A 22,322-nucleotide genomic window follows, 5' to 3' on the forward strand; every position below is an offset into this window, starting at 1 on the left:
GCAACCAGGTCTGTACCATGTGACTACCCCACCATCTCTGATTGGCTCATGAGCCAATCAGCGTCTCCTCTAGGGACTGGTCAGGAAATTGAGGCCAAAGGATCTGATTTGTGTGAAATATGTCCCAGACAATGGCCTTCTGCCACTGCAGGGTCGCCATTGTTGTGATACAGTGTAGGCTGACCAAGCATCTCAACTTCCCCGGGTCTCCTGGGACCCTGACTTCTCATTGCTAAGACCTGAAATCCCACCAAACTAGAAAGGCTTAGTCCCCTGAGCACAGGACATACAGTGTCCTACTTGTCCCCAAGGGGGGTCCCCATGAGGAACTCTTTTGCCCCACTCTTAGAGGCCGAGGTCTGGGCAGATAAAGGCTTGGATTTATTGTTTAGTCGCTAAGTCATGCCTGACCCATTTTAGCACCCCCAAAATTCATATTCCACCTGAAACCTCAGAAGGTGACTTTGCTTGGAAATAGTGTTTGCTGATGTCATCAATTAAGATGAGGTCATGCTGGATCATGCCTCTTGATGAGGGTCAAAGAGTAGAGTGAAAAAGCTGACTTAAAACTCAACATTCAAAAAACTAAGATCATGGCATCCAATCCCATCACTTACTGGCAAATAGATGAAGAAAAAGTGGAAACAGTCACAGATTTTATTTTCTTAGGCTCCAAAATCACTGCAGATGGTGACTGCAGCCATGAAATTAAAAGACGCTTGCTCCCTGGAAGAAAAGCTATGACGAACCTAGATAGCATATTAAAAAGCAGAGACGTTATTTTGCTGACAAAGGTCGGTCTAATCAAAACTATGGTTCTTCCAGTAGTCCTGTATGGATGTGAGAGTTGGACCATAAAGAAGGCTGAGCCCCAAAGAACTGATGCTTTCAAATTGTGGTGCTGGAGAAGGCTGTTGAGAGTCCCTTGGACAGCAAGATGAAATAGTCAGTCCTAAAGGAAATCAACCCTGAATATTCATTGGAAGAACTCATGCTGAAGCTTCAATACTTTGGCCACCTGATGTGAAGAACTGACTCACTGGAAAAGACTGATGTTGGGAAAGATTGAGGGCAGAAGGGAGCGGCAGAGGATAGCATCATTGACTCAATGGAGAGGAGTTTGAGCAAACTGTGAGAGATCATGAAGGACAGAGAAGCCTGGGGTGCTGCAGTCCATGGGGTCACAGACACCTGAGGCCAGATCACTCCAGGGTCCAGGCTGTGGTCCTGCCCTCTCACCACGCAGGATGCTTCAGAGGATGGTGTCCTTTTAGCATCTTTTGGTCCTTACAGCAACCTTTGCTCACACCTGAACAGGGTCTGACTCATGGTCCCCAGTCACCCACCTGCCAAGGTCCAGCCCCGGCTGATCCAGGGTATTCGCCCACCAATGCCACGGGCATCGGCCAAGTTCCCGTAAATTAATTTACTCTGAAGAATCAACTCCAGTGACCTCCAGGCTGCCTCAAGAAAGGCGCCCAGCTGACCTGTTGGGTGAGCAGAAACCATGAGGCAGTGGAGAAGACATTTTGGGTCTAGTTGGTGATAGCTTAGGTCACAGGAACAGAGATGAAGACTGACCAGGCAAGCAGGCGTGTCTAGGGGTGGCCAGAACAAAGCACCCTGAATGGGTGATTTACTCTCCCCTGGTTCTGGAAGCTAGAAGTTCAAGGTTGAGGTGTCTCAGTGGTGTTCCCTCTGAAGGGGGAAGTGAAGGCCCTTTGAGCATCTGGCAGTTCTCTGACCCTGGCTGCATCACCCCCTCTCCAGCGGCGTTCTCCCAGCCTCGGTGTCTGGGTCCACACTTCCCCTTGGATAAGAACACCAGCCATCCGTCCTGTGTTGGGGCCATCCCACCCCAGTCCCATCTGAACACCCATGTGCACTCAAGGTGACCTGTCCACGTCCTGCTCAAGCGCAGCCCCTCCCCTCAGGGGTCCTGCTGAGGATGCTCTCAGCACAGCCTCCCCTGTGGGAAGCCCTTCCTCCCCAACAGTGTCCACCACCATCATGAACATGGCTCTCATCCATCCCAGGGCCCTGTCCCCCATGGCCAAACCCCTCGCTGCAGCCTCAGCTCTTCCTGCTCTGAAAGTCGTAGTTTTCCTGGACAGGCTGAGCAGTGGCCCCACATCCTAAAACCTGGAAACTTCCCTGGAATCAGGATCTTTTCAGATGTATTAAAGCTTAGGATGCAGCTGAGGTCATGCTGCTGTGGGGTGCACCCCAAACCCAAGGATGGTTACCTTGTTCTACTTTTATTTTTTTTGGCCATGCTAATCTTAGTTCCCTAACTACAGATCAAACCTGCGTTCCCTGCACCCCTGCAATGGACGCATGAAGTCTTAAAACCACTGGACCACCAGGGAAGTCCTCAGGGATAGTGTCCTTGTAAGAGACAGAAAAGTTTGTGAGAAAAGGCAAAGCCTGGAGCCACTGGGGGCTGAGAGAGGCTGGAAGGCTGCTGCCCTGGGGCCTGAAATGCAGTCTGGCCACACCTGGATCCAGAACCAGGCAGGATCAATCCTTCATTTAGGCCCCAGGTCAGTGGTCCCATCCCAGCCACCCCAGCAGACAAGCTACCTTCTTGACCTGGCCTCCATCCCCTCACCTCCACCCGGTCCTGTGTCCCCTGTATCACCTCTGAGTCCAGGTTGCAGATCCCCTCCCCCAGGCCCACCTGGGCCACCCATCCTATCTGCAGCAGACACTGTTCATCCTCCAGGTGCTCCTGCCCACCAACCTGTGTCCCCCACACCAACGGGCAGCACAGCCCCCACAGCCTCCTCGTCTCACTTGTGGATACTCTGGGGGCAGCTGTGACGGAGCATGGCGGACTGCACCCACCCATGTATCCCCTCTAGTTTGGGAGGGCAGAGGCCAAGATCAAGGGACCGCCTGCTGACCCTCAGCTTTTGGAGATCACAGCCAACCTGGGCTTATAGAGGCCTCACCCCAACTCTTCCTCCACTTTCATGTGGCCCCTCCCCACGTGTCTGTGTCTAAACACGCCCCCTTGTGAGGCCCAGTCCTGCTGCGTCAGGATCACCTGCTCCTGCACGACACTCCCTTAACCACCCCTGGAAGGATCCTGTTCCCAGTAAGTCCTGCTCTGAGATGTCGGGTCAGAACCGAATATGAACTTCGGGTTTCAGCATGCAACAGCCCCTATCAGCATGCAAAGGACCCCTACTTTGGGTCCTTTCTCTCTGGTCATCCGCTGCCCTCCCCCGGTGTCTGTGGAGTGACAGATGCACTGCCCCCATTCCGTGTCTACATGGGGTGTCCACTCTGCCACCAGGGCCCCCCGAGAGTCAGGTGAAGGCCCCTGCAGACCAAGCTGCTCCTACTCCAGCCGCTTCTGTCCTTGTGTCTTCTTCACACCAAGTGGTGCTGGTATTTCATTTTCTGCAAATTTCCTTTTTCAAGTGAAAGCTGTTGAGCGTGAAGAGAACATGACTGAAAGCAAACAAGGGAATGACCCCAGGGTGCAAGGATATGGCCGCCGGCTCCTCTGTGGTGGGTCAGGGCAGGGGCCCCAGGCAGGGCGGCTGGCAGCATGGACAGGACTCAGCCCAGGTGCACAGCATGGTCCTGGTTTATCCCTCCCGAGGCCACAGGAACCAGGATCCATGGGAGGAAGGCCCTCAGAAAGCTCTCTTGGAGGCTCACCTGATGCACAAAGGATGTCTTTATTTCCTGGATATTTTCACGTAACAAAAACCACAATGCACAGTGAGGTGCGGGGGCGGGGTGGGTGCTGTGGGCGCACCCTACTACCGGCTCAGCGCCCATCAAAAGCAGCACCCCAGAGAGGGGATGCTTGGCCCCACCAGGAGCGTGACGCTAACCTCATCACAGGAGGTGGCCTTGGGGATGTGAAGGAACCTGGTTTCCCTTCTGGGCCCCAGACCCCGGTGCTCTCGCAGCCGTGGCCACTTTCATGCACCACAGGGCATTCAGCAGGAGTAGCCAAGCAAGCAGGCATAGGGAGCAGCCTCGGGGAGAGACCCAGCGGCCAGTGGGACAGGAAGTACAGCTTGTCCCGAGAGCTGGGCGGCTGGGAGCCAAGGGGCAGTGTCAGGGCACCCGGGGCCTGGCCCACGAGGGCTGAGGACACTGGGAGGCGTCTCTGGCCCTTCCCCTCACAGAGGTGCTGGCTGCTTATGTGGGAAGGAGAGGGCAGGGATTCAGATTCCTAGTAAGGCACGGACTTATTGAGTCTCCCTCGTTCTTGTCCTTCAGGTTGGTGACTCCAGCTCCTGCCCCGCAGCAAGGGAAGGGCTCCACTCTCAAGAGATGCAGCTGTGTGCCATCTGTTTCCAGCGAGGCAAGCTGGCGGCTCCCTCCCCCTCTACCACAGGCTCTAATGAGGCTCTGCCTGAAGGTCCCAGTTCTGAGACCCCACCATGGGACAAGCGTGGCCCCAGACAGGGAGGCTGGAGGCAAGCTGCCAAAGGACGACAGACAGAAGGGGAGCAGTAGTTCCTATCATGAGACTGAGGAGGTGAATCAGCCTCTGGGCCTCCCTGTGGGCTCGCCCACTAGAGGACCAGCCACTCACCACCCAGGCCCTCAGCCTCCCACCAGACACAGAACCCTGGTGCCTGGACAGCCTCCCTCTTCAAGTCACTGGGCCAGGAGCGACTGCCTGGACAGAGGCTGTGAGGGGTGGACCTGGGCTGGGCCCTTCTCCATGTCATCAGTTCTGAGAGGGGTGGCCTGGTCAGCCCCCTGCGACCCGGAGGGAGAGGGTGTGGCTGCAGCACAGTGGACGTCGCCATGGCAAACGGTGCTCCAGACTATGGGGGGGTATCCTGCCAGATGGCAGTGACCAGACAGCTTCCGGGCAGAGCTACCGAGGAGACCTGCCTCAAGAATGAGATGAATGTGGGTTCGGGTCGCCGAGAGCCCCTGAGCTGCCCTCTGAGCTGCGGGGGGGCCTCACCAAACCCAAGGTGGTGGGAGTGGACGGTGAGGGGTAGGTGGGCTGGCGGCAGGTGGGCAGCAGGGCTGCTGGCTCCCCCTAAGGCCACTGGCCACCACTGGCTGGGTAACTGGGCACGGTGGGGTACTCGGGCAGGCTGTTCCCCGAGAAGTTGTTGAACTGGGCCTCCCTGGATGGCGGGTTCCTCCAGGTGCCCGTGCTCCACTCCGTCTGCGCCTTCTGGAAGCTCCCACCGGTCCCTCGGTAGATGCTGTGCACCTGCGGGGGTGAGGATGATGGTGGGGAGGCCACTCAGCTTGCGTGCAAGGAGGGGCTTTTCTTAACCGAGCATGACTAACATGACAACACTTGCAAGAACTTTAGAAAACATGCAGAAGCTGAGGCGGGGGGCTCTGAGGGCCATGCCTACACGGTGACTGCTGCCGGCTTGTCCCCAAGGGTCTCCACTGTCCCAGCCAAGCCCAACACTCGGCACAAGTGCTTCTTCCAGGGAAGGGGCTCTTCTGGGGCAGGTCTGAGGCCTGGCGACTGCCTGGTGACTCCTCCCTCAGCCACATCAGACCCGGGACCCCCAGATCACCAAGGGGGTGACATCATTCTCTTCAATGATGTCCTCAGCAGAGGCCTAGGCGGATAGGCCACTGCCCTCGCACCATCCAGGAAGCCGGGCTCCTCAGATGTGGGGCTGGGCTGTTTCTGGAAGTCTGGCAAATCCCGTAACTGAATTCATTTAACTTGAGGCTCCTGACCAGCAAAGCTGACGGTACTGTCCTTTCCCACCAGAATTCGTCTTTCTTTCTTCCCAGTGAACTCCCAAACCTGGGATGGTGCAGGGGACCCCAACAGGGTGGCCCTACTCTGGGGAGCCTGCTTGGCTTGGAAGCCCCTCCCTTCTGCCCTGACACATCCCTGCCGGAACCACAGCCACCTTGTGTGGCCTTCATCCTGGCCTCTGGCCAAGTCTTCCAGGGTCTGTTCTGCACTGGTTATCCCCCAACCCCCTTCAATCGTCCACACAGTCAGGAGGCTTTGGAGGCAAACATGGGGGGAGCAAGTACCCCTCTGTCCTCCCATACAGTCCCAGGACCAGCTGAACAGCCCAGGCCTGGAAACCTGAGAAACAGCTGGGACCCTGCAACAAGGAGGCTGGAGGGACCCAAAACCCAGGCTTCAGGAGTTGCTGGCCAGGCTGCAGCACAAGGCAGGTCCAGCCTCCCCAAGCAGGCTACCAGGCACATGGCCAAGAAGGTCACCCCAGGAAGGCTGGACAGGTGCACTGTCAGGCATCAGTCTCTATGTGGTCCCAGGACAACCCTCGTGTGGCCAATGCCCCAGACTACAGTGCACATGTTCCCACTGGTCCCTCAAGGCATCTGGAGCAGGGCCGTCCAGGGAGTGGCCATGATGGTACAGTCAGGGCCAGCCTTTCAAAGCCTGAGCGCTCAGTATGAGGGCAGTGCGATGGATGTGAATTTTCAGTTTTAGTTACTTTCACTTAATTTGGGTTTAACTGTAACCAGTAGCACGTGGCCAGTGGTGGCTGAATCAGCAGTGTGGACAACCCTCCAGGACACACATGCTGGGGGCTCCAGCAGACACCCAACCACCCCAGTGTGCAAGTGGTTACCCTTGGCCACACGGCGCTGTCTGCCCTCCTCCCTGGAAGTCTACGTGGGCAGGAAGGCAGGCAGTCGAAGGCCCAGATCGCAGAGAGTCTGCCCTGCTGTCAGCACTCACTTCACTCGCCAGCGCTTGGCCTCTTGCTCCTAAAACAAGCCAGGACGAGTCCCAGGGCTGGGAGGTCAGAGAACAGGATGTGAGGGAGGAAGTGAAACATCCCGGGAGCTGGACGACTCACCTTCATGATCATGACAGCCATCATGGCAGCCGACATGGAGAACATGATAGCTGGGAGCAGCATGACCACAGCGGCCCCGACGCTGGTCTGGAAGAAGCCAATGGCTGCCAGCCAACCACTGCAAGAGAAGAGAACATGTGCGGGAGCCAACAGGACCGTCAGATGGGCCCACTACCTCTCATATATAAAGAGCTCCAGCAAATCAACAAGAAAAAGGTAACCCGCCAGCAGAGACATGGGATTCTCATGAGGACTACCATGGAGCCAGTATACTTAGGGAGTGATGCTTAACCCACCCACAAAGACATGCAAGTCAGACAGAGGTGTCGTTCTCACACCACTGTCCTGAAACATGTCGTGCAGAGGACAGAGAAACGAACCCTACTCTGTCAGTTTGGGCTGCGCCCTTTCTGGAGCACAATGGGGTCTGACCCATAACAAGGCTTAAACATTCATTTCCTTCTCCCTCAACTGTTTTACTCATCCAGTGTCTGTAACGAGGACAATCTGAGGATGATCTAAACATCCACTAGTTGGGCAAAGCATGAACATCAGTTACACTAAGAAGGTGTGAAAACAAGAGAAAGTTGAAGGTCTGGGGTAGATCCTGAGCCCGCACGTGGAAGAACATGAATCTGGTGTCCAGGCAGGCCAGGGGTGGGGTGGGGGGGAGGCAGGAAATAGAGTTCTTTTGAGAATGTTTTTTCTTAGTGAGTAACAAAACCACACAGTTCAGGAAGCTTAGAAAAACACACAATAGACACCTCTCTCCTGTCAACGCCACTCCCCAGCCCAGAGGGAACTGGCATCCCTCATCTGCTAGTTCACTTCCAGAGAGTTTATAGAAACATGTGTAGGGGATTCCCTGGGATCCAGGGGTTAGGACTCTGTGCTCTCACTGCCAGGACCCAGGTTCAATCCCCTGTTGAGGAACTAAGATTACACAAGTCACACAGCAAAAAAAAGATAAAGTGTGTGTGTGTGTGTGTGCATGTGCATGTACACAGGTATACAACCTGCTGGACATGCACACACACACACACACACGTGGACAGGCCTCGCCCCTTTGTGAAGCCAGGAGGGACGTCCTCGCGTACAAATGCACACTGCTCTGCACTTTGAGGGAGTGTAAGCACAGCTGGGGGTCTGGGAAGATGACAGACCTGGAGATAAGGGGGATGGGATGAGGGTATAAGGTGTTCCCCCAGGGCCACCCAGCCAGGAGCTCAAGGGGCCAGAGCCAGGGAGATGCGGATGCAGCCTGCAAAGGCCAGGGGCAGGTCTGGGAGCTCTGATGAAGGTTCAAGAGTTACCATGTGGCCCAGAAATTCCACAGCCAGGCATCCACCAGAGAGAACTGAGAACACGTGTCCACACGGACAGGTGTACACAATGCACAGAAGAACCACCAGCAACAGCAGAAGGGCAGAGAACCCAAGAGTCCACCCACAACAAATGACACACACACTGCGTCCCACCAACTCAGCCACCAAAAGGGGCAAAACCCTGACACTCGCTACCGTGTGGACGGACCCTGCCAATACACTTGCTCAGTGAGAGGAGCAGACACAGAAGGACACAGAGGGTGTGAGTCCACTGATGGGAAACGTCCAGAACAGGCCGATCCACAGACACAGGGAGTGGGTTCCTGGTTGTTAGGGTATGAGCAAGGGACTGCTCACGGGGATGGGGCTTCACTTTGGGGTGGTGGAATGTTCTGAAACTGGAGAGAGTGATGAACCTACACCCTTGTAAACACACAGAACCACTGAGTCATGCACCTAAGCAGCTGCCTTTCTGGGCTGGGAAGGCACCTCAAGGAAGCCCCAACCGTGGAAAGGACTGGCGGTGGGGGCCCCAGTCACAGAGGGTGCACACTCCACCCCACCTGGAGTCCAATGTGGACCAACCACAAAGGCCAACTGTTAACAAGCCGCAGGGACCCCAAGGGGAAGGCCTGACATGGTAGCGCTGTGGGTGAGGGCACTGTGCCCACCACATCCGGTGGAGGCAAGGGCATCAGACGGGTGGGGAGGCAGCTCGGGGTGGACACTCTACCCCAGATCCACAAACTGCGAAGAAGCCCCATGTGAACAGGTCACAAGCAGGCAGGACAGACAGGTCTGAGCCTCTGTGGTCACTGTTGCTTCCTAGTGTGAAGCAGCACTGTGGTCTTTTACACATAAGACGTCTCACAGGTTTTAAAAGGCCTTCTGAATGGACTGACAGGGAAGCGTTCACCCAGCGGATGGTGGAAGTCTGCGGCCAGCAGGGAGGGATGGATACCCAGGGCCCAGGACTGGCCAGGTGTCCCTGTAGCTCCACAGCAACCGTGGACCCCCATGCTGTCCACTACCCCCTGGAGGGGACTTGCGGGACTGTGGCCACCTGGACTGGAGCAGGTGGCTCTCTAGAAGGCCAGCCCTGCCAACCTGTGGGTTACATGAATTCGGACCCCTGGGACTTAAGATGAAAAGTTTGTTTCAAATCACTGAACATTTAATAATTCACTATAGCAGCAGCAGACACCTCATGTGTTAACGAGTGCTAAGTCACTTCAGTCGTGTCTGACTCTTTGTGACCCTATGGACTGTAGCCGCCAGGCTCCTCCGTCCATGGGATTCTCCAGGCAAGGATACTGGAGTGGGTTTCCATGCCTTCCTCCAGGGGATCTTCCCAACCCGGGGTTGGAACCCACCTCTTTAATGTCTCCGGCATGGGGCAGACGGGTTCTTTACCACTAGCACCATCTGGGAAGCAATGGAAAATGCCTCTCCCAGATCGTGGGGCATGGCCCTTCCAGCTGCTCTCTGACCCCGGGGACACACAGCTGGACATGCCTGCCAGGTTCTCCTGGGGGCTGGGTGACTGGCACGAGAACCACTGTGAACGGGCTGCCAACCCGGCACCTCCCAGGATAGGGGGTTTACAAGAGCGATGAGCAGACTTCACCCTCGTCCAGCCATTGGCATTTTGGTGTCCTGGCCACAGTGTTCAGCCTGAGCTCACATCTGTCCTGCACATGACACATGTCCCCATGGCTGACCCCACAAGCTTACCACGCGCCCCATCCCGAGAACCCGACGGCCTGGATGATGGTCAAGATGAACTGGGCTCCGAAGATGAAGAAAAACGCCATGAAGTTGAAGGAGCTGTCGGATCTGGAGGGAAGCCAATGGCTTTGTTACCAATGCTGGAGGAGAGGGCGGGGCCGAGGAAGGGCCCAGGCCAACTGGGCAGGATAGCCCTGCCCCACCACACCTCCAGTTCCCGCCCCCAGGAGGAGGACAACCCTGACACGCTCCTCACCGGAAGGGGATTTAGGAGGCCCCACTACACCGAAGGACCTGCCGGTACCCTAAGGTCAATCTGATAGGTTCCTGGTGGGTTTGCGATGCCCTGCTGCCCTGGACAAAAGAGGCTGCAAGGGGCTCACATAGGGAGGTCAAGCAAGGGGAGACCTGGGATGGAGGAGGGCCGGGGACCTCGCGGCACAGGGCTGCTCCCGGGTTGCCCCCGAAGCTTTCGGGGGGTCCCCATTCTTACACACAGTTGCTGGAATCAGCTTGGGACCTGAAGCCACAGTGCCCCTTTCGCTTCAGCACAAGTGGACAGGTTTCTGGTTCTTGTCTCCAAAGGGCCCCAGGGGCCCCACCTGACTCCCACTGAGGGTCTGGGATTAGGGGCCACATGGAACAGACATAGCACACGCCTGAGTGCCGAGGGCAGGTTTGCGGTGAAAGCCACAGAGCAAGATTCACAGTAGCCAGAAGGGGGCAGCAACACCAACGCCATCCACAGATGATGGAGAAACACCACTTGGTTCCTGCACACATGGGAGCATCAGATACCCAAAGGGATGAAGCCCAGACACTCGCTACCATGTGGGTAGGGCCTGAGAACATGATGCTCAGTGAGAGAAGCAGACACAGAAGGACACGCAGAGTGATCCCACTGATGGGAAACGTCCAGAACAGGCAGATTCACAGACACAGAGAGTGGGTTCCTGGTTGTCAGAGGCTGAGGGGTTAGGATGGTGCTAATGGGGATGGGGTTTCTTGGTGGTTTGTTCTGGAGCTAGACATGCTGGCTGTCCAGTCTTGTATAAACACTAGAAACATCGAGCTGTTAAGCAGGTGAGCTGAGTGGTATGTACAGTATGTCAACAAAGTCATTAACAAAACAGGGAGAGATGGATGTGGCTTGTGGACCCCAGTACACAGTGTCATCCAAATACGAGAGGCAGGCTCACACCCGGGCCAGGTGGCAGCTGCAGATCAGGGTACACCCCTCTCAGGACTTGGCCCGGAGGGGGGCGTGCACAGTGAGGTCACCTGCTGTTGTTTCTGAGCCAAATGTCAACCCCAGACCCTCCCCAAGGGCCCCTGGAGGGTGGGAGCCACCCCAACTCACCGGAAGGCCTTGTAGGCAGGCCGGAACCAGCACACGTAGCCGCAGGGCGAGAAGAGGAGCAGCCAGAGCAGAGCCAGGCCAAAGTTAGCACCTGAGCCACCCGCGATCCACCAGGCCAGGCAGGCAACGAGGTTGACGCCCAGGGTGGCACAGTAGACTAGGGGAAGGAAGGAGAAAGAGGGCGCTGAATGGGACACCCCCTACTGCTGGGGTGTGGCTCCCATGAGCACAGAGACCTTGGGGCCAGAGAAGGGCCTGGGGGGCCCAGCTCTGTGCAGCTGCCCACCTGCTCCATCCACTCCGGACAGGAGCTCATCAGTGTGTGTACTCAGTTATGTCTGACTCTTTGCAACTCTATGGACTATAGTCCACCAGGCTCCTCTGTCCATGGGATTCTCTAGGCAAGAATACTGGAGTGGGTTGACATGCCCTCTTCCAGGGGCTCTTCCCAGCCCAGGACTGAACCCACATCTCCTGTGGCTTCCGCACTGGCAGGCAGGTTCTTTACCACTGAGCCATGAGAGAAGTTTGTCGGTAAGCTTTATTACTAAACCCTCAGGCTCCCACCCACCAAGCTCAAGACAAGTCCTGGGCCGGGCCTGTCCCGGGCCTGGGTCTCTGGGTGGTGCACCCCTCCCCCTGACTCACACAGCCACAGGCGGTAGATCCTCTTCACCAGGACCTGGTGCTCAATAGGGATTTCGTCAGAGAAGTTCTGGTAGAAGCAGGGCTTCAGAGGAATGAACTTGGGCAACGGGGGGAAGTTGTTCTCCTTTCCTGCAGGGACAGGGGTGCGGAAAAACTCACATTGCAGTCAGCTTGTAGTGGCCCTAGGGCTGTGCCCATCTGCTCCTGGGACCTGTGGATACATCACCTCATGGGGCAGAAGGGACTTTGCCAGAGGGATTAAGCTAAGGCCCCTGAGATGGGATGATCCTGGACTCTCTGGGGAACCCAGTGCCATCACAGGGTCCTTATGAAAGGGAAGGGGTTGGGTCAGAGGCAGAGAGACGGGAGATGCTGAGCCATTGGCTGTGAGGATGGAGGGAGGGGCCGCGAGTCAGGGATGCAGCACCTCTAGAAGCTGGAAAAGGGGGGAGCCGGTGCTCCCTGAGAGCCTCCAGAGGGACCAGCCCTTCCCACACCTGGATTTAACCCTGTGGTACCCATGTGGGACTCCAGACCTCAGGACTGTCAGAGAACAAATTCTATTTACTTACTTATTTATGAACTTAGTTTCTGACCGCGCCACACAGCATGCAGGATCTTAGTTCCTCCACCTGGGATTGAACTCACACCCTCAGCACTGAAAGCAGGTAGTCCTAACCACTGGCCCTCCAGGGAAGTCCCAGGACAAATTTCTTTCAAGTATCTGAGTCTGTGGCAATTTCTTACGACAGTCACAGGGATACGTGAAGATTCAACAGCAGGGTCCACACATATCCACACTGTTGACTTCAGGGCAGGTTGTGGCACTTGGGACGTGGGAACCCCCTGGGGTTGCCATTACAAAGGACCACAGGCTGGGTGGCCTGATTGGACAGAGGTCTGTCCTGGCTCCGTTCTAGAGGCTGGACAATCAGATCTAGTGTCACAGGGCCACATTTCCCCCCGATGCTCTGTGCGCCCCAGGGTTATGAACCCGTCCCTCCAGCTCTGCCCCATCCTCCCTGCTTCCCTGTGTCTGTGCCCCTGTCTCCTCCATCTTAGGATGTCAGTCCCACTGTTATCTCAGGGCCACCCTGCTCCAACATGACTTCATCTCACAGCCACACCTGCCATTAGGTCCTCTTCCTGGAGTCTGGACTCCATGGGGTTTTTGTTTTCTTGGCCTCACTGCGAGGCTTGTAAGATCTTAGTTCTCTGACCAGGGATGAACCCAGGCCCCCAGCAGTGGAAGCTCAGAGTCTTAACCACTGGACCACCAGGGAAGTCCTGGGACTTCCTGTTTTCCAACATGGAACGCTTCCGTCTTACATGTGGGGCCCAGGGGCCGAGCTCATCTCTGTATGGTCCCTTTAGCACCTGTGCCACCTTGGTGGGCCGTGGACAGACTTCATAGCACAGTAACAAAGTGCTGCCCAGAGCTGCCCACTTGGGCTCCATGTCCGAGCAACTACACAGGTGCCCCCTGGGCTCTGCTGGCTGGGCCAGATGCTCACTGTGCGGACTTGTCACCCTGTTGTCCAATCCAGTGGCCAGAGCAGCCCCGACTCCCATCCCAGGAGGAGAGCGAGGCTGTGCCCCTCCTGGGGTCACAGTGTGCTCAGCCGCCCGGGGAACTTTCCAGATGGCCAGAGAAGCCAGGATCCCCCACTGCGGGGCGCGGGTGGGACTCACCTGACATTTCCGCTGCGAAGACAGGGTGGGAGTGGAAGCCTGCAGCCACCTGGAGGGGAGACAGGCACAGTCAGGGGGTCTCTACAGCTGCAGGGCGACCCCAACACCACCTGCGGATCCAGGGGCCACTGCAGTTACTGCCCTAACTACCAGAGCATCCACAGGGGTCTCTGGGCTCTTGGCTCAAGGCCAACCCAGCCCCACATGTGACACCAGTCACCACCTCGTGTCAGAGCCCTCCACCCCCACCCCGGGCAGCTTGCCACTGATGTGGGGGAGGCATCTGGGTGGAGGGTCCCAGTGACCCACCACTACTGCCCTCCTGCCCGTCCTCCCCCAACTCCCCCACAAAAGTGAACGTGTTAGTCACCCAACCCCCAAACTTTCCCTTTGTCCACGGATGGCTCTGCACACTTCCTATGGCCACAAAGTCTCCGAGTCACCAAAAACTGAGTCCACACTCATTGCAGTGTGACCTCAGGCAAGTTACACAACCTCTCTGGTCCATGGCTTTTGCCCCTATGAGCTTTGCAAGGCCAAGGACCCCACTGCAACCCAATTGAAATGCCTGGGGACAGGCCAGGCACCCAGCGACCCTGCCCAGGAGCCCGTGTCATGGAGCAGCCCCTCAGAGGAGGCACCACAGAGGTGCCAGTTGCACAAGGACCTAGGAGGCAGACATTACCTTCTCCAGGAAGCGGGGCAGGCAACGTGGCCACACCTGGTACCCAACCAGCACAGCTGAGCTTGAACAGCCCCCAGCACTGGGCACTGGAGCAGGTGCAGAGCCCCTTGGAGGGGGTCCAAGGGAAGGATCCAATGACTGAGAGTCTCCGGGTCCACCCCCGGCCCCCAGCTCAGAGAGTGCCTCCCCTGGGACCTGGAGCCTGGCCCAGCCCAGCCCTCCTGTCGCAGGCCCCACCGGCCATCTACCACTCTGGCTCCAGCAGACCCTCTACCTGCCCAGCCCCCATAGGCAAGGAGTAGCCCTGGGACGGGGGCTCAAGGCATGGATGTCTCAGGGGCCTGCAGCACACACATTTGCTGCTTAGAGTCCTGCACACATGGGTTCCAGGGCTAACCACTCCAGGGCAGGCAGACCCCCACCGGCCCCTCCAGGGACCCTCTGGGCACCTGGGAAGGATGGGAGACTGATACACTCAGCAATATCCAGGCTGATGGGCCCTCTCCTTAGGCTCTAGCCATAGCCATCCAGACTCTGGGGCCCCTCCCTGACTATACTCCACTCAGCAGCTCACCTCCCCACGCAAATCCAGGTATCAGAGAAAATGGCCACCCTGACCCAGGGACTCTCGGCCACCGGGGCCTCATGCCTTTGTTAACAGACACCAACCTGGTTTAAGTTGTTTATTTTCACGTCAAAGCTGTTCCCTGACACCTGAGAAAAGGGGACACAACGCTGGTGACCCCAGGGGCCCACCTGGGTCTGAAGGTGCCCAGCTACTCAGTCAGCTGGACCCCCACTCCGCCCAACTTTGAGGAAGACCGTGTCCAGAAAGGGACGCCCCCCATGTGCCAGCAGAAATAGCATGAGTGTCCATGAGTTGAGACCGGGCAAAAGCCCCTGGCGATGTGAGGAATGCTAAGGAGGGTCCAGGCCAGCACCTATGCCTTGGCGTCCAGCCCGTCGGGGTCCAGTTGGCGGCACTGGGCCTCCAGGATGCCGCGGAAGGCCTGGAAGCGGTGGTTGAGGTCAGGCCGGGCATGCAGGCGGAAGCGGGTACCGAGTGCACCGTCAGGCGAGGGCGCCCCATAAAAGACACGCCGCACCCGAGAGTGGACCAGGGCCATGGCGCACATGGCGCAGGGCTCGCGGGTGATGTACAGGTCATAGCCGGTGCACACGTAGGGCAGCCCGTCCTCGTCTTCATCCAGCTTGCGCACAGAGCCGGCGCGGACAGCCGGCGCGAAGGAGCAGGCAGGGTGGGGCGCCAGGTTGTAGGCACCGCAGCCCTGGCCTCGAGCTACCAGGTCAATGCACACCATGGCAGCGTGCAGCAGGGGGCTGGCGGCGCTGCTGCAGTCGTGGCCCGTGGCCAGCACGCGGCCTGAGGCTGGATCCACCACCACCGCACCCACAGCCCTCAAGCCCTTCGAGGCTGCCTGCTGCGCGGCCCACACGGCCCGCTCCATGTGGGCCTGCATTGCAGCCCGCTCCTGTGCCGAGAAGAGGCATCCAGCCAGGGCTCGGGTCACCTGCCTATCCTCGTGAAAAGTCGTGGGCCAGTGAGTGCGTGCCTCCTCGAACTGGCTCCTGGTCAGGGGCGGCCGCACAGGCACAGGCACCAGGAAGGGCTGCCCCAGGCCACGGGTGTCCACATCCGGCCTCGGGAGGAGCTCGGCCAGCGATCGCGAGTCCCGGGCTGGCCCCGCCAGGCACAGCAGCATTTCCAGCGAGTGTGGGCGGCCGGGGTCAGGGCTGGGCCGCACCCTCTTGAGGTGAGGCTGCGCAGGCAGCGGATGGACTGCTGACACCTCCTTGAGGAGGCGTGAGGTCTGGCTCTTGTCCAGGACGGGTGCAGCATAGGCCAGCACCAGCTCCACAGCCCCAGACTGCTGCTCTGACAGAATCGGGAGGGCTTGCCATGGCGGTTCTTGCTCGGGACTCCCGGCCTTTGCATCTCTGCGCAGCTCCATGACGCTCGGGGCGGGGTCCGTCCTCAGTGGGGCTCTGACTGTGGGAGACAGAGACCGGAGCAGGGCATCATCCTGGGCCGTGGAGGGGCCTGGCGAGCTGGAGGGGTCGTCCCAGGAGTGTGCCACGTCTGTAGGCTCGTCCCACCGAGCAAAAGGCACCAGCTGTCGTGCTCTCACTCACATCTTACTAACGCCGTGTTTGCACAGAGTTTAAACCGCCCTTGTCTGGGTGTCTTTTCTGTCCCCCCCTTTTTTTACCGAGAAATGCCATGAGCAAAAATGCACACTGGATCCCAGAGACTTAATACAAAAGAGAAAACTAACTGTATCGTTAAGTCTCTTTCTGTATTCCACGGACACAGACCAACTCACTACACCACTTTATTCAAAGGCCTTGAGATCCTTGGCTCTTCTTATCCTTGGGGGCCCTGGACCCAGTTCCCCATGGATGCTGAGGGATGGCTGTGTTGACTACATGGCTGAAGTGGGGATACTCTACATGTCTCAGGTTAAATAAACGTATGATTAAGGTTAAGTTCAACCGTTTCTTTGTAGTTTCCCAAAACGTGGCTTCTACACACTTCATGTCATGTACACGTCTCGCATTATATTCCTACTGGTTAGGGCTGCCCTGGATGAGAGCAGAAATGGGCCACAGATGACCTTCACGTGGCTCCAGGGGAGCTCTGTGCCATGGCTGCAGAGCCCGATGCCCTGGCGGTATCTGGGATTGGACCAACCCCTCCCACCTCTTTCCCATGGACGAGGTGTGCTGAGACCGTGTAACAGCCTGCCCCTTACTGCTTCAATGCAGCCTACTCATCACTCCTCAGCCCATGGGCCCTGCAGAGGGCCCGGGAGGTCCTCACCAACCACTCCAGCAAACACACAGTGTGGCTGGGGGCCCCTGGGGTACCCAGGACGCCAGGGCCAGGTCAGGCCCTGAGGAGGGTCCTGGGGGTGCTGGCTGTAAATCCACTCCCAGCACACACCGTGCCCAAGGCAAAATGGCCCCCACAGCCTGCTCTAGGCCACAAAAGGCCCCACTGTCTCCTGGGCAAGACAGACACAGTCCTGTTTGTCCCTCCAAGACTGCAACCTCTGTCTGACCGAAACAAAACAAGTGACAGAGACAGGAGGCTGGCCTCGGACTGCTGCTGGTGGGGCTGCCATCCTCCAGGGAGGAAATAAAAACCACCAGGAGGCCACCATCTGGCCCAGTGACCCCACTCCCAGGTGCAGGCCCAGGAGAACTGAAACACATGTCCACACAGCCATCCACACGCACGTGTTCACAGCAGCATGACTCCCAACAGCAAAAGGTGGCTGCAGGCCCATATGTTTACTGAAAGATAAACACACAAACACCAGGTGGTCCCCTCGCACACAGGAGCGTCCCTCAGCCATGGAGAGGAGAGAAGCCCTGACACTCACTGCCTCGTGAACAGACCCGGAGAACATGATGCTCAGTGAGAGAAGCAGACACAGGACACGCAGGGTGTGATCCCACTGGTGGGAAATGTCCAGAACAGGCCGATCCACAGACACAGAGAGTGGGTTCCTGGTTGTCAGGGGCTGGGAGGTGGGGGGATGGGGGGGTCTGCTCCTGGAGACAGGCTTCCTATTGGAAGACAGAATGTTCTCGAACTAGACAGAGGTAATGGTCATATAATACACTAAATACACTAAAAAACACTAAAAAGTATGCTTTATGTGGGTGATCCCCACACTATGTGAACCGTATCCTAGTAAAGCTGCTGTTCTTTCTGGCGGCGGTGGGGAAATCTGGCAGTCACCAGGGCATGCGTGCTTGCTTAATCCATCAGTCATGTTGGACTTTTTGTGATCCCACAGAATGTAGCCCACCAGACTCCTCTGTCCAGGGGATTTCCCAGACAAGAATACTAGAGTGGGTTGCCATGTCCTTCTCCAGGGGATCTTCCCGACCCAGGGATCAAATGGGCATCTCCTGCACTGGCAGGTGGACTGTATACCCACTGAGCCACCAGGGTCACAGCACACCTCTAACACGGCCCAGACCTCGTGACTGCTGCCAGTGCTGAAACCGCTCCCTGTCTTCACTCCTACAAATGGGCTCCCCAACTCCCGTCATGACCAGGACGGAGGCTGCAGGGCTCGTCCCTTTCCAGAGGTCAAGGGACTTGCCCAGGGCCACGTGCCTGGGAGGGCAGAGCTGCGGCCAGGTGGCCAACAGCTCCCAACTCTGCCTTCTGAGCCCCGTGGTGGGGGAGGGGCTTTACAGATGAGACACAGGTTCCTCCAGGGTGACACACCCAGACTGGGAGCTGAAGCCCACCCAGAAATGGCCCCCACGCCCAGTGATTTGCTTAAATGAACCCCGGGGACCTCAGCATGCTGGGAGGCTTATCTGTTCCTCTTTTCCTCCTCAAAACCACATGTCCACCCTGCCTGTGGGCACCCCCTCATCCACCCCAACTCTGGTCACCCCACTGCCCCACCCTGTCCAAGTGCCCTGCATGCGCACCCCCTCACACACACACACACACACACTGCCCCACACCCTCCCTGCTGTGCACTTGGCTGCTCCACCCAGCTCAGGCCCTTCCCTGGGTGTGTCTACCTCCCGCTGTCCACAGCTAGGGCACCTCCTAAAGGTTCCTGTGCTCCAATGGGGTGGAGGCCAGCCCCCTCCACAATTGTTTATATTTATGGTTGGAGCTTCTGTGGCTGGCACCCACTGTCAGGGCCACATAAGGCTCAATGGTGTGGGGAAGGTCCAGGAGGGTCCAGGAGACCAGGGAGCTGGGACCCCCCAACAGCCAGTCCCCTCACTGGGTGCCGGGGCCTGAAGCCCAGAAGGCATCAAGAACATGGGGCTTATTCAGTGAGCTGAGGCAGCCTCTGCAACCAGAGGTAGGGGCCTTATCTCACCCCTGGGTGTGTCCGGGCCCTGCCCACGTTCTCCTGGCTGAGACCAGACCTTAGGCCCAGGACAAGCTTCCCCCTCAGTAAAATGGGATCCACCACCACCCTGGCTGGGACAGAAAGTGAGAAAATCCATGAGGCTGGGCCCACCCCAGGGCACAGCTCTTCTCAGGAGCCAGTGCCCTGCGAAGGGCAGATTCCAGGAGGGTCCTCGGAGGCAGTGACCCACAGCTGGACCTGGAAAGCAGGTGAAGCAGGGTGGGGAGCCCTGAGCAGAAGGAACACCCAGTGTTGGAGTCTTGGACTCTTGAACAGTTGAGGCGGCGATGGCTTCAAATATGGTATCCAGAACTTGGCCCCGTGGAAGGGGGAAGGTGCATTAATGTCCACATCTGACAAGCTCCCCAACAAAGCAGGGTCCCCAGATAACATGCAGCATACCCCGCTAAGCGTGAACCCACATGAGCAGATGATTTCTGATTTATGTTAATAAATGTGTCTCATGGAACCTTTGCAATACTTTTATACTACTAATACATATATATATGTGCATGTATTTGTTGTTTACACAAAATTCTAATTTAATGGGGCAACCTGCCTGGTTATTTGCAAAACCTAGCCACCCTACCAGCAGGCCTTTGTGCACGAAAAATCGAGAACCATGCGCATGTCGGGTGTGGCAGACCCAAGGCCAGAATTTTAAAAAGCCTTGAAAACTCACACTTCCCTTAAGTATCAGCAAAGATTATCAATTTTTTGGGCTTCCCAAGTGGTTCAGTGGTAAACAATCCGCCTGTCAATGCAGGAGATGCGGGTTTGATCCCTGCGTCGGGAAAATCTCTTGGAGAAGGAAATGGCAACCCATTCAAGTATCCTAGCCTGGGAAATCCCAGGGACAGAGGAACCTGAGGGCCACAATCCATGGGGTCGGAGAGTGGGACACAACTGAGAGACTGAGCGCGCGCACAAACAAGACGTACAAAAGACTGGGGGTTTCGCCCTAAGCGGGCGGAAAGCTTGTAAACGGACAGCACGGAGGTACAAGGGTGACCAAGACGACCAAAGGCCTGAACACAGTGGAAGCCGTTAGGGCACGGGGTCTCCAAAACGGACGGCAGGGGCGAGCGCACGCGCAGAAGGACGACGGGCGCCGAAAGAGGGGTCCCAAAAACCTGGCCGCCCGGCGCGCACGCGCACATGCGCCCCTCCCCGCGTTCGCCCGGTGCGCGCGCACGAACCTGGTCCAGTTGGCGCCCCCGCCTTGCTCCCCACGCCGCTGGCGCCCCTCCGCAGGCGCGCCCCCTGCCCTCGCCCTCCTCGCCTTCCGCGGGAGCCTGGGTCGTAAAAGCCCGAGACCCCGGGGATGTGTGCTTACCTGAGGAGACAGGCGGAAGCGCTGCGCTTCACCAAGTCTTAGCAACCAGCCCGCCTGCTCCGCCTCTGCCACCGCCTGGAGCCTCGGGGCACGACGGGAGCGTAGTTCCAGGGGCGGAGTCGGCGCGAGGCGGAGGCGAGGCCGGGACTACAATCCCCACAAGGCCGCGCGCACCACCGACTCATTCCGCCCCTTTCTTGAGCGCGGCTGCTGTGACCCGCAGGAGAGTGAGGCGAGCTCTAAGTTAAGGGTTCGAGACCCAGCAGGGCGGCAGGAAAAGTTGGACCCTGGGAGTCTTTTGGGAAATCAGCTGAGTGAAGATACTGAGGCATAGGGGTTCAGGCCACGTGCCTCAGTCACTCCCAAAGTGCAGTTTGCTGCTGCCACGTGGCTCCAGAGATCCTGACCCCACAGACCTGGTTAAGGTCGGCTTCCAGTTCTGGTTGGAGCCCCAGCCGACCCCGGCCTTATTTTCTCATCTCTGCAGTAGACGAAGAGGATCTGTTGACACTCCTATGCAAAACTTGCTAATTTTATGAGCAAATCCAGTTATTCATTCTAATTAGAGATTAAAACCAGAGCGTCTCAACAAGGGGCAGTTTGTCCCTCCACTCCCAGGGGTGGTTACGTGGTGGCTACGCCGGGGGTGAGGGTGGGGGGTCCTCGCATCAAACCTAGGATGTCGCTGAACAAGTGAAAGTGGCTCAGTCATGTCCAACTCTTTGCGACCCCATGGTCTATACAGTCAGTGGAATTCTCCAGGCCAGAATACTGCAGTGCTGCAGTGGGTAGCTTTTCCCTTCTCCAGGGGATTTTCCTGACCCAGGAATGAAATTGGGGTCTCTTGCATTGCTGGCGGATTCTTTACCAGGTGAGCCACAAGGGAAGCCCAAGAACACTGGAGTGGATAGCCTATCCCTTCTCCAGGAGTTTTTCCGGACCCAGGAATCGAACCGGGGTCTCCTGCATTGCAGGCGGATTCTTTACCAACTGAGCTATCAGGGAGGCCTTACAATGCATGCTGCTGCTGCTAAATTGCTTCAGGTCATGTCCGACTCTGTGCAACCCCATAGATGGCAGCCCACCAGGCTCCCCCGTCCCTGGGATTTTCCAGGCAAGAATACTGGAGTGGGTTGCCATTTCCTTCACCAGGATGCCCCCAAATCAGCCTCCCCAATTGTCCACAATGCAGGCTTTAAAGACCTTGGTTTAACCGCACTGCTAAACAAGGAGAAAAATTTGGATTTGATAAAAAGGATCCTGAAGAGGGGAATTTTAATTCTTTCTATTTTTTTCCCCTGCTCCCCTCCTTCAAAAACCAAAGAATCAAAAAACAAACAAGGAATCCTCTGGCAAGATACATCCAATGTCTGGAAGCTGGTGGCTGGAGGAGAGAACCCTCCTCCTGTAGTCCCCACCGCAGCCCAGCTCCTCAACCCTACAGGGCCCTGAGAGTCCATCCTCTGTGTTTCTCCTCTTAATTTGCAAAGCATTGCCTGGTGTCCCGCTCTATTCCTACGTGAAACCGCATCGGGGGAAGCCATTCTACTTGAAGCTAGTTACTCTCTCTTTTTCTTTTCTCAATTAAAACTTAGATTGATGTGTGCTTTTAACTTAAAAACAAACAAACAAACAAAGACATCGTTCCATCCCTGGATGGCCCACTCAAGATAGCCAAAAGTTCCTGTCTAGCTTTTTTTTTTTTTGCCACAACATGCAGTTTGTGGGATCTTAGTTCCCCAACCAGGGATTGAACCTGGACCTTTGGCAGTAAAAGCAGGAGTCCTAACCAGTGAACCTAGGGAATTCCCTGCTGATTTTTT

General features: G+C 57.0%; 2 protein-coding genes across 4 annotated transcripts; both read right to left on the reverse strand.

Moving 5' to 3' along the window:
- Positions 1–3,673: 3,673 nt before the first annotated feature.
- On the reverse strand, positions 3,674–20,594 carry SCAMP4 (secretory carrier membrane protein 4). Of its 3 annotated transcripts, none has more exons than XM_027546528.1 (7): positions 20,500–20,594; positions 13,560–13,608; positions 11,868–11,996; positions 11,220–11,376; positions 9,866–9,967; positions 6,807–6,924; positions 3,674–5,206 (listed from the first exon to the last, which is right to left on the reverse strand). In XM_027546528.1, exons 2-7 carry the CDS (start codon positions 13,564–13,566, stop codon positions 5,027–5,029), a joined length of 693 nt encoding a protein of 230 aa, XP_027402329.1. In that variant the 5' UTR covers positions 13,567–13,608; positions 20,500–20,594; the 3' UTR covers positions 3,674–5,026. The 3 variants fall into 3 exon arrangements, with proteins under 3 accessions (XP_027402329.1, XP_027402331.1, XP_027402330.1); XM_027546530.1 differs by lacking the exon at positions 20,500–20,594 and adding an exon at positions 20,363–20,493; XM_027546529.1 differs by lacking the exon at positions 20,500–20,594 and adding an exon at positions 14,914–14,994.
- ADAT3 (adenosine deaminase, tRNA specific 3) lies at positions 15,077–19,966 on the reverse strand. Its single transcript, XM_027546527.1, is given in 2 exon segments — positions 15,077–16,250; positions 16,253–19,966. Coding segments are annotated over 2 exon segments (1,101 nt in total). The 5' UTR covers positions 16,289–19,966; the 3' UTR covers positions 15,077–15,185.
- Positions 20,595–22,322: the final 1,728 nt, after the last annotated feature.

The sequence above is a fragment of the Bos indicus x Bos taurus genome, chromosome 7, assembly GCF_003369695.1.
Source record: "Bos indicus x Bos taurus breed Angus x Brahman F1 hybrid chromosome 7, Bos_hybrid_MaternalHap_v2.0, whole genome shotgun sequence".
Lineage (NCBI taxonomy): Eukaryota > Metazoa > Chordata > Mammalia > Artiodactyla > Bovidae > Bos > Bos indicus x Bos taurus.

Coding starts and splice junctions, on each gene's coding strand:
- SCAMP4 (XM_027546528.1), bottom strand. Junction 6,925..9,865: donor TTCTCGGGATGGGGCGCGTG/GTAAGCTTGTGG, acceptor CTTCTCTTGCAG/TGGTTGGCTGGCAGCCATTG. Junction 5,207..6,806: donor TGGCTGTCATGATCATGAAG/GTGAGTCGTCCA, acceptor TCACCCCCGCAG/GTGCACAGCATCTACCGAGG.